Source organism: Apteryx rowi, unplaced genomic scaffold (assembly GCF_003343035.1).
Source record: "Apteryx rowi isolate R43461 unplaced genomic scaffold, aptRow1 scaffold_566, whole genome shotgun sequence".
In the NCBI taxonomy this organism is placed as follows: domain Eukaryota; kingdom Metazoa; phylum Chordata; class Aves; order Apterygiformes; family Apterygidae; genus Apteryx; species Apteryx rowi.
In genome coordinates this window covers 107182-118538 of record NW_020450834.1, presented here as the reverse complement: position 1 = coordinate 118538, position 11357 = coordinate 107182, and the positions used below count along the sequence as shown (strand labels likewise).

At 45.0% G+C, this 11357-nt stretch overlaps 1 protein-coding gene across 1 annotated transcript in view; it reads right to left on the bottom strand.

Annotated features, from left to right (window-relative positions):
• ODF3 (outer dense fiber of sperm tails 3) overlaps positions 1-10341 on the bottom strand; it is an 11391-nt gene extending 1050 nt beyond the window's left edge. The window contains exons 1-7 of the mRNA XM_026082071.1: positions 10320-10341; positions 9159-9343; positions 5491-5617; positions 3972-4172; positions 3459-3560; positions 2186-2307; positions 583-723 (exon numbers count right to left, since the gene is read on the bottom strand). Of these exons, the coding sequence (XP_025937856.1) occupies positions 583-723; positions 2186-2307; positions 3459-3560; positions 3972-4172; positions 5491-5617; positions 9159-9343; positions 10320-10341 (900 nt within the window). The remainder of the gene's footprint in view (positions 1-582; positions 724-2185; positions 2308-3458; positions 3561-3971; positions 4173-5490; positions 5618-9158; positions 9344-10319) is intronic.
• Positions 10342-11357: the final 1016 nt, after the last annotated feature.

The following is an 11357-nucleotide window of genomic DNA, read 5'->3' as shown; positions in this document are numbered from 1 at the left end:
ATAACCTTGAAATATCCGCATATCAGTGTTTGATAGCCTGATTCCTACGTGGTTTGTACTTCCCTTAGGGCTTTCCCTACTGCAGCATATCATCCTGAAGAGCGTATGATGTATGAGCAAATAATATTTAATTGCTGAGATAGTGGAGAAGAAAAGATGTTTTCTTTATGGTTCCTCTGTTAAGATTTGGGACAAGGGAAGGAAGTAACTGAGGTGTTTTGTTTAAAACTTTCTTTGTGTCGGTGCATGAGATCGTAACATCCCGCGCTTCTGTATATGTGCTCTGTAGGTTCAGATATGACTAAAACATAAATGCTAAAACATAAAATATAAAAAATGTCGGTGCATGAGAGTGTACTGAAGGATCTAATCCTTACCACTGGTACCAGTTCTCCTTTTTTAGCATCACAGTCCTTTCAAAAAAGCAGTAAAAAGATGCTTGCCGGTTGTAGCTGTTTAAAACAAGCCGATCCTGCAGTTTGTGATACTACAATATTACTTAGTTCTCAAAAGCCTGAGCGGAAGGGGAGATTATTAAAGGATGGTCGTTGAAAAGAAGGAGAGGATGGCCAGCTGCCTTACCTTTCCTACGTAGTAGTCCGCAGGCCCTGGTTTTACTGTTTTATCTCCTATAGGTTTACTATGGGTTCTCATAGTGTACTTGGGAGCTCTCGTTTTATATACCTCCAATTCTGTCTTCCGGTATGTAGCAGGCCCTGGAGTCTGTAAGAGAGTCAGTGGAGTTGTTGGGTAAAAATGGGAAGTGTTGGTTCCTCCTGGTTTCCGAGGAGGGCTACCTTAGTTCATCTAACTGGCCAAAGAAATGGGGTTGGAACAGTTGAGCAATTTCAACATTGTTTTCCTCAAAAGAAGAAGATGTCAACATTTCCTTTCAATATTTCAGCATTTCAGCAGCTGTCATCTCCTGTAGGAGATTTCACGAGGCATTTCGCATCTGTTCTGAGCCTCCTCACGCTGCCAGATTGCAAATGGACGGTCGCTTAGGGAGATGGAAGTTAAAATGTGCAGCAGCAGAACACCGGGAGCCTGTGATCTCTGCTGGGTCTTACATAAGGCTTGCAATTAAAGGATTTTTTCAAATAGGCTTTATATAATACACTTTTTTTTTTTTAATCTGCTATCAATATAAGCGTTTCGCATGTTGGCAGTGTACTCCATATCTTCCATTCCCAATATAACTCCCTGATAGAATATTACTGGTTTTGGAATATGCTTATTACTGTGACAGTTCTGACAACCTTGTTGTATTTTATCTTGAGAAACTGTTACTGCAGAGGACAAGTTTGCATAACACCAATTTCCTTTTTCCTCCTTGCTAATTAACATTATATTTCGTACAAGCCTCCCTGCAGAGCCTCGCCAACGCTTGACATGCAATGGTATCTGGAACAGGAGCGTTTGCTACCTATCCAAAAAACCTGTGGTCTTTCAGCTGATGCTCTGGGGCATAATGTGAAACTCCTGTTATACAAATATCTACAAACATTGTGTACCTTAGAAAAACATACATCGCATTTTGTCCAAAGGTTTGACTCCCTTTAGGTATTTCAGTAAGGCAAATTATTTGGCAATGGCAGGCAGGCTGGAGTTTAAGACTTTGCTACTGAATACATGTAGCAGTAACTCTTAACACTGCAGCCACTTCCATTGCAAACTTGTTGAGGCCTGGGCAGTGATTTTGTCGTTTGTGTGTTTATATGGCCCCTGGCATACGTAGTCCTGTTCCTGGCGAGCTCAGAGTGGATGCCTGTGATAATAGGTTTGGTTTTCTGCTTAAAATATATTTCAGTAACTGCTTTGAGGATATTCTTTTTCCCTCCACCCTCATTATTGCCACTCCCAGCTCTTCACAGTGGCGTTCAGCAATGCGAATTCAACCTGCAAGGACTAAATACAAAGACTAGGCTTAATCCAAAGCTTGAAGGAGCTTTGCATCATCAAAACTGTTAGTGAGGCCTCTTAGAAAGCAAAGGTCTGCAGGGGTAGGCGGACCCCCCCCTCCTGCTGTAACGGCAGGGGATCCTTGTGACCCTGTCAGTGTGCACCTGGATTATTTGGGTTTTGCTCATGCTGCGATGAGCTGCATGTTAAGAAAGGATCCACCACAAAGAGAGCAGATAACTTTCAGTTGCTAATGCAGAAAAGAAGTCAAAGTGTAAATCACCTTACAGAGGTCTTTCTCAGAGAGACCAAGTTTACTCCTCCATTTCATGGAATAGCACGGACTGGCAGTTGTGTACACAGTGTTCGGTCCCATCACCCTCGGGATTGTGTAGGTGCCGGGGCCTGCGGGAGGAATGGGAAGAGAGCGCGTGTGAATCCTCAGGGGACAGGAGAAACATCAGGTCTCGGAGGAGCAGGAAGGGTGTCCTTCCTCTTTCATATCCCTCAGTCTTGCGTGACGCTGAGTGAGAGTAGGCACCCGCAAGGCTGAGTCGCCAGTGCTTGCATGGGGTGAGGTGGCCCCTGGACTGCGAGAAACCGCAATAAGATATCCTTAACTGGCTTACTGGATGTTCCAGGCTGTGTTAAAACCATCCACCCTGTGCACCCCAATTTCCCGAGAACCTGCAGCGTAGCTTGTATCAGTGGAAAGGCATACGTTAGACCTAGGGACCAAGAGAGGAGACTGAGCGTTTGTCAAGAGAGCCTGCACCCAAAGAGAAGACTTTGTGTAGGTCCTTAGGCAATTGATGCGATACGTTGTGGGCAGCTCCAGGAACACAGACATGTTCTGTCAGATTGTGTCTCACCACTGTGTGAGGCTGTGTGCCCCAGGATTCTGAACGTGATTTTGCTGAGGTTTCCGCCCCCACCAAGGGATAGGGCATAAGTTGATGTGGTTTCTAGTTGCCTGAAAGCTGGCCTTTGACAGGAAAGCTCTCCTTGATGTAAGATTACTACTGATTCTACGAAATCCACACTACGACCTGGCATAAATGTGGATTTTTCTATACCTTCTTGCTCCTCTGGACCTGAGCTTTTAAAAGTACTTGGTTTGTCCATCCTCCAGGACAAACTTTTACTTTGCCACAGAGGCATCACTGTGTTCAGGTCCTGGGTGAACATCCTTCCCGTTACTGTCTCCTAGAGCTCCTTGTTGTCTCTGTAGGTTTTTCCTTCTCATCTTGTCTCATGTTTAGACTACAAGCTCTTTGCAGAGGACCTTCGTTCTGGGATTTGCATAGCAAGGCTTTCGCTCTGCCTTTGCAGAGCAAGCCAAGCTGCGATGCAAAACGTTTGGTCGCATCTGTCTTCCAAGCAAGCATGGAAATACTGTTATAATTATAGAGCTATGAGACAGAAATAAAGCTCTTCGAGCAACGGTTGCATCCTGTTACGTAGATGTTGAATTAGCCCGGTTTTAAAAGTTGAACACCGGATTTTCGCTATAGGAGACTTGGGCTGCAAGCGCGTGTTCACCCTCGTTCACTTACCTGGAGTGCTGTCTATGCTGATGGTCTTGTGCCTGAATGACATGGAGTGTGCGGGAGCACATTTATAGATGTGTTTTTTTGACTTCTCCAGGAAGTAATCACCTAGGGCAGGGGAGAAGAGGACAGAAGCAGTGAAGTTCTGGCTTCTCAAGGCAAATAAGCAGCTTTGCTAGGAGGTACTTTTTATAACAGCTGCAGAATTGCCAGCTGCTGACCAGCTCTTCTTGCCCTTTCCTTTTGGGATAGCCCTGCAGGGAGATTTTTCTTCACCCAGCTGCTTCGTCTGGCATTGCTGTTCCTCTTGGCAGGCCCCGTGCATGCATGGCCTGTGATCCTAGGCAGCAGTTTTTCTCGTATTTCACTGTTTGCTGCTCAGATTCTTTTTGTTTTCTGTTTGAAAGCATCTAAAGCTCATGCAAGGTGCAAACTGGTTGTTTTGTACCCTGCAAACCCAGAATGACGGTAAGGCATATTTGCCTCACCTGAAGGAATGGCTGGAGAAATGTCACTCACCTGGCCCAGGTGTGATCTCCGTGGTCACCTTGGGACGGCCGCACATAATATATCCTGGAGCAACGTACTTGCCCGTCCTGGTCATGGAGGAATCCACGTAGTAGCAAGGGCCTGGAGAGCAGCCCTCTTTCACAGGAGGTTTTGCCCTGCTGCATGTGTAGGCAGGGGCTTGCTTTTTGGTAGGATCGTGTTTCAGGTAACCTAGGAAGAAAAAGCATGTGAAAGGAGACCTACGTGCAATTGTATTTTAAGCTCCTTTGTAACTGGAGTAGTCTGAGCTGTTGGCCTCATGAAATCCCCTTCCAGGACATTGGGGTGCCTTTGATTTTGCAGATTTTGCAGATTTTGCTTGCTTCAGCTCCTGCGTGCCTCACAGGAGGACCGCAAATGTGCCTGGTCTTCTGCCTTGTTCTCCTAACAGGGATTCAAGGCTTGTCCTCTTTCTGGAGAGCCACTGAATCGGTGTTACCGGAAATAGCTCTTCAGGAACTTTCCAAAAATAGACAAAGCTCTAAGGTATCTTCTGAGTTTGACTTTTCCCTCAAAGCATGGTGTAAGAGAGCTGTACAGCGCCTTGTGGTGCAGAGGAGCGCATCTCCAAGCAGAAATGGTTTTGACACTGCATTGCTAAATAATCTTAAAAAATCTCCTGCCTGCATGGTTCAAAGAGGCTATTTAAAAAAAAAGACTGACACAAAAATGTAGGCACTCGGGAATTAATTGTGAGATAACCAGAATTCCATTATTATGAAGTATTTTTACTCCATAAGCAGTGCTAAGCTAACTTAAAGCAAACGTAAAGAATGCTTTGGCAATTTTTTTTGCTTTTCCGAAATCCCAAAGGGGGATATCGCCAACAAATGCTGCCCTGTCAGTTGCTTTTACTGATATAAAAACAGCAGCCTCCTACCCGTAGCAAAGGACAGCTTGATAAATGAAATAAAAAGTGGTGGTCCCAAATAAATAACCAACGTTTGAAAATACCGCAGGGATAAATCCCTTTAAATTGTGTGTTCTTAAAATTACTTTTATAATATTTAGCCAACAGATTGAAACTTTAATGCTATCATGGAGGAAAAACGAAAAGGGATGAGGCTGGAGCAACAGAAAAGGATGACAAAGATCTAAGACAAGCTTCGGGCTTTGAATGTCTTTGCATCATTTCACGCGCAAGGGGGATACGCGGTTAGTCCTGCCCTTAGCTGTCTGTAGAACCACTGCTGTAGATCATAAATAACCCGATTCATCCCAGCTTCCCCACAGCAGAGGCGATGAGACGTGCGTCCAAATTGGGCCTTCGTGCCGTCGTCCCGAATGTTTAACGGACAAGCTGCAAAGCCTGTGTGTCGCAGCGGTGTTTAAAATAACGAAGGGTTAYGGTACAGCAACTCTGTGCTAGGTGGATGCCAGTTAGCCACCTTTTCTGTGTTGTAATGAGTTATTAAATTACTTAATTGTTTTTTAGCTGATTTTACCATTAATTTACTAAAAGCACTGCACGACTTTCTAGCTGCTTTACCTGTTGTCCCTGGGATCGAGTACTTGGGTCCCGGGCTAGTGAACTGGGCCATTATGGGGCCCCGCGGGTGATGGGGTTTCCAGGTCCCCACCCAGGCTCGATGCATGGTGGGAAGTGACTGCAAAGCCTAAGGAAAGAGGAGAAGAGTTACAAACAGGTTTTTTTGGAAAGAAGCAGGATTCTATTTCTTCTTTTGCGTTTCAATTAAAAAATTCTCAGCCTGGTCCCATATCATCTGAGTTCTGTCCTATAAAAAAATACCTGATCTGTAAAATCTCCAGGTGCTTGAAGACAGCTTCTCGGCTTTGGGGCGAGATTCAGTTAGATTTTTGAYGCCTAAATATAAGTATCCGCATGTCAGCGTGGCATCTACCCTCCAATCGCAGTCAGGAAAGATGTAGTTAAGCAGTCAGGGGAGTCTCGGTGGCTCTTCCACATCCTAAATTCAACATCGCCTGGCTGGCCAGCTGAATATCTTTCTAAACGGTGCCTTGATATTCAGCTAAATCCCACCCTTGGTAGCTCCCAGGAATATTGCATTGTACTAGGAAAGGTCCTTTCTCCTCTGATACTCATTGTAACGCTGCTTTTCCGTAGGTCATCAGTAATACAGCATTTAATAACGATCCTGCTGTACCCTGTGGAGATCCTGCCGCACCTCCTAGCCTTTTCTAACCAGCAAGGTGGACCAAAGAGGTGCTGGAATAGCAAGTAGGAGGTCCAGGATAGGCTTCCCCTCATTTCTGCGCTGTGCCAGGTTAGTTTAGCATTGGTGTGTGAGCAGGTCTTTTTTCTGAAGCAGCGAGCGTGAGCGAGCATCCCTGGAAAACCTGAGTTTGAAATCCCTGCCTCCCTTCCCAGGTATTTGCCTCCGTATCTTCCACGGTGTGACGGAAGTTCGTGAGATTACACTGGTCCCTTACAGCTTCCCTTTTCTGCCGGCAAAAGTACAATAGCAGTTATCCTGCTGATGTGCTGAGATTGCTGCCTGTCATCCTCGTCGATACTGTTTTCGCTCTTTCCAATTCACCTGTCTGCATCCATCCTTCGCCTCTTGTCTTAATATTTACTGGGGTCCAGGAAGAGCTGCCTTTTTCCCCCCCCCCTTCCTGTTTTGCACTATGCCTAACACAATATGGTTTATGACTGTGTTTCTTTAGCAGTTTAGCAGTACAAAACTGCTGCTTAGGGCTTAGCATGCTTATTTGCGTTTGGCATGCTTATTTGTCTTGCTTGTGCTGCTGAACTGCTCAGGTGAACTCACCGTGACTGCCCCTGCGTGGAGGGGTGGAGGGAGAAAGCATTGCACGCTTCCACGTTTGGGGCCGTTAACGCTTTTCAGAGCAGAATACACTCAAATGCACTACTGGTAATCCGCAAGCTAGATAAATTGGCGTTCAGAAGAAGCAAAGCTACTGCTTTTTCTCTCCCGCACCGTGGATTTCCCAAAGTTACAGAAATCTGAATGTAAAATAACGAACGCATGGGCCCTCAAACACTTTGAAACAAAGAGGACTGTTCATGCGCATGAGGATTATTTGTCTGAGGACAAGTCTGCTGTCTTGCGCCTTTACTTCCTAACCTCAATTACTTGGAGTTAAGAGGGCCAGGARAGAAAGGCATATTGTTTTTAATCAGCTGAAATTTTTCTATCATGTTTTTCCTTCCAGTGTAGCAGAAAGGGCAGCCGAAGGCTAATCGAATTGTGCTTTTCTCAGCCCTGGCTAGTTAATTTGCTCTGTGCACCTTGTATGCTGGCTTTGCCCCTAAAAGGGGGAGAGAGGAGGAGAATTGCCACAACATAAGTTCTGGCCACTAAGAAAGAACAGTCTGAAATAATTTCTCCTGTTACAGAAGTACTTTGAGTATAGGGATGAAACTCCTCTCAGGTACAGCGTAGCTAATCATTTATCCTAAAACACAGCATAAATAATTCACCTTTCCTGTCCCATGAAGTCTACCCGGATAGGGACAACCCTGTCTGCTCTCACTCTACAGCATTGGCTTCCTCTCCCAAACGGCGTCAGGGAGGGGGAACGCGAAATAGCCGTGGAAACGCACAGTTGCATCACACAGGCGTCACGGTGGTTCTAGAACCTGGCGGCACTCCGTGACCCCCTCAGCACAGCTCTCCACCGCCTTGAATATCCCCAAGGTCCAAACATGCAAAGAGGCAAAGACCCTGAAGGTCCTAAAACCTATCAATTATCGTCATGTTCTTATGTTGCATGTACATTTGAATGTATAGAATTACCATTAGGTTTCTTATTTCCCAGACGTTCCTTAGGCTACTTTTTTACCAGGAAGGCTGATTTGGGCCTGGCGTTAGTAAACGGAGTTTGTTATTAGGAGCTATTAGTTAGCAAAGGTTAGAAATACCAGTGTAGTGCCCCCTTTAGGAGTTTGTCCTTGCAAATAAAGACACAAAAGGCCTTTTCCTAAGGTGCAAGAATAAACCATGCAGACTCTCTTGTGTGTGTTTTCTAGGTCCCACAAGGAAAGTTGGAAAATAATTGCAGATCGAGCACGTTTTAAAATTTCTCCCAGCTAAGTCAGTGGGGGTTTTGGGGTGTCTTTTGTTTTTTAAGGGTTCCTCAGAAATAAGAATTCTGAGTAAGCAGAAAGGGTTTCACACCTTATTTAACAAATGAAACAGAAATGACCTCTCTTCTTTTCCAAGTGTGAATAAACGTACGCTGAAGTCATAACTGCGTTGCTAGCGATGGGAGATCCCCCTGCCCCGGTCTGAATTTTCAGGTGGTGCTCTGTATTTTTTGATGCTTTACAGAGGGATCTATATCATGATCTTAATGTTACAGGGAAGCTGAGAGACAAAAGCTCTGATTTCAGTTGCTTTGACCTCTCTGTTAGAGGGACAGCAACATCCTTAAAAGCTCCCCATCTCCTCCAGCACTGAGGATCTGGCCCAGATATTGTGACCGTAGCCTTGTGCTTACAGATTGGTTTTGCCGCGCTATAAGTTTGAGTCAAATCTCCAGCTGGGACAGCAGGAATGAAACTATCCGTATTTGAAATGATTTTACTACATCATTTCTGAAAGCAAATGCTGTCTTCAACCTAAAAAGACGAACGTGAGGCTGAATTGCGTTTAGTTTATTGAAACAAAGTGTAAGCAACAGGAAAACATCATAGGAGGTTGGTAGATAATTTATAGTGATTAGTCACTAATCAGAGAGAAGAAGAAGAAAATGAAGATATTCAGTGAGTAGTTCTTCGCTGTCGGCAGGTGGGTATTGGCAGATGTCATTGATGTTTAGTGTCCTCCCAGCTCCTTAAGGATAAGGGATCCCTAGAATATGGTGCCCTTAGCATAAGGCAATTATCTGAGTCTGAAACAAAGATTTAGAACAAAGCTTACAAGAAGAACAAAAATACAAATAATATTTTTATGTTATTCATATTATCTTCATATTCAAAGCCTCCACTTTGCTGTCAAATTTGGTTGGAACCGATCAAGGTGTTTAAAAAAATTTTGTGTTTAGTATACAACATGTATACCCTTCCTCTGTAACCTAGGCACCACCACCATTTCTGTATCCAACCAGCTTTAAAAGGGTCAGCTTAAAACACTTCCACCTCCTTTTGCCTAACACCCTCATATTTTTGAATCTGATTTCAGTCTTTGATAGTGAGAAGAGAGAACTTACCACTAAAAAGGCAAGAGCTGTCTTGTCTGTGACCGAGTCCTGCACGCATTGCTTTAACTGGCGTTCAGTTGCTTGCATAATGGGTGTCTGGGCGAATGGAGTTATGGCATCCACATAATCCTGAACGGACCCGTAGAGAAACTTTGCGGCCGCATTCCAGAGCGCTGGGCAAGCGACAGCTGTAGCTGGAATAAAAAGTAGAAAAGAGCCGAGTTGGGCAACATTGCAATGAACCAAACTAGTTTGAAATGCCATAATAAAATCAAAATATTTATATGAGTTATTTTACTGCTCAAGTATTTACAGCAACTATGCAGGCCTTGGAGCGAGGACAACTGGACGCGGGGTGTAACTGTGCTACTGGAGTTCCTGAGCTCGTCCGAAACCCTCAGCGATACTGTCCCTGCACAGTTAACTCAAAAGTTGTCTGTGCTGAGAAATTTCACAGGAGAATTTTTTGGCGCCTCTGGTTTAAAATACGTCTCTGTCTTTAGGGGAGAAGAGATGGGACCATTGGCAAACTTGGTGAATAGCTTGAAAGCGGAAAGCACCCGCTGCCTTATGTAAATTTTTTTAATTGAACGCTTTATTTTGAAAGTCGCCGAACATCTTGCTCCATATTTTTGAGACCTGGTTGTCACCCAGAAGGTCTTACTCTTGACTGCATTTTAAAACAGTGCTTTCGTTTGAATGATGTAACATTCAAAAGGGAAAAGGGGGTGAGAAGGAGGGGTTCAGTCTAAGGATTCTTCCTGTGTCTTGTTTTTGTTTGTTTTTCTTTTTAATTTCAAGAGTTGAACTGAAAAGTCTGTTCTTTTTTTTCCCTTCCGTTACTTTGAAGAGCAACTTTCTGATGGTAAATGCCCTTTTACAGCCCCCTCAATTCACTAAAGCACTTCTTAAAAATTCTCGTTGCTAAGTTCACGTTTACATTGCAATTCGTCACTGCCAGAGCCATGCGTGTCTGACCACCTTCCTGCTGTCATAAGCTGTATCTTTCAAGCTCTTAAAGGTTCAATAGGTTCATACTAGGTAGAGCTGAAGAGCAAATTAAAAAGAATTGGAAAGAAGGGTCTTATGACCATAAATCACCGTGGTCGAGTCTTGAAGGACTGCGCAGATTCATTAGCAAAGGGGTGGATTAGAGACAGCAGAACTTACCTGAGTGGCAGAAAACCGCCATGGTGGCCAGCACTAACAGCAGCGCCAGTCTCATTCTGGAGATGTCCGCTCACCGTATCTCAAATATTAACCTGGAAGACAAACTGGAATTGGTTTAGAGCCATGCGTACAGAGCTCTCCTATATATAATAGACAGCTGGGTCTGAGCCTCCTCCCACCAGCTTACACGACCGATCATGTTGCTTTATTAGCATTGGATCCTGGCGGGCAGGACGCATGGGAAAGTGCCAATATCCTCCCCAAGAGCGCGGTGGGTGTCCCTTTCCTGCTAGGCAAAGGCGCTGCCCGTAAACTGGGGTACGGGGTGCCATGCCACTGATCCTCAGCGTTTCAAAGGGTGGGGTGCAGAGAGATGGGCGCCCTTCAAACAACATGCGTGCCAGCAGAGAAAGGGGAGGAGAAACCCTGCATCCAGTACAAGTCATAGGAACACGCAAATGTAGCAGATCACTGAAAACAGGAAAATAACCTAAATAAATAGCCTAAAATGAGGGACTGCCCTTCGTCTCTTCCTATACATGGCCAATTTGGTCAATGTTGCAGGGATCCTGGCTGGCTGTCGAGCATCCTGTCCCTTCCCATCCTTCCTGCTCTCCGCTTGCCCAGACCTGGGGTGCTCACTTGAGAAAGGGGAGAAGTCCCACCATGCTGTCTGGCCAGAGCGGGAATGCTGAACCCGCCTTCCTGTGCTGCCAAGGGCATCACTAGCAGATGCAAAAGCTAATGTAAAAGCACTGCTTTTAACAGGGAGCAGGGGGACAGGAAAGTGGAAATCACAAAGCTGTCGGCATGCCGGTTAGCTCCAAAAGTTAGGGTCCTTTTTGCACAAAGTGATCACTCAGAGATGCAAAAAGGAGCGGTTCCTCCATAAACATCTATGTGTCTGTGCAGAAGGAACAACGAGATGCCTTGTGGCCGTGTTTGATAATGTTGGACTGTTTGAGGTAGAGGTGGGCAAATAGGACAATCTGGAGAGAGAAGATGTTAGACCTTTTCTAGGACAAAATTATTTCTCTT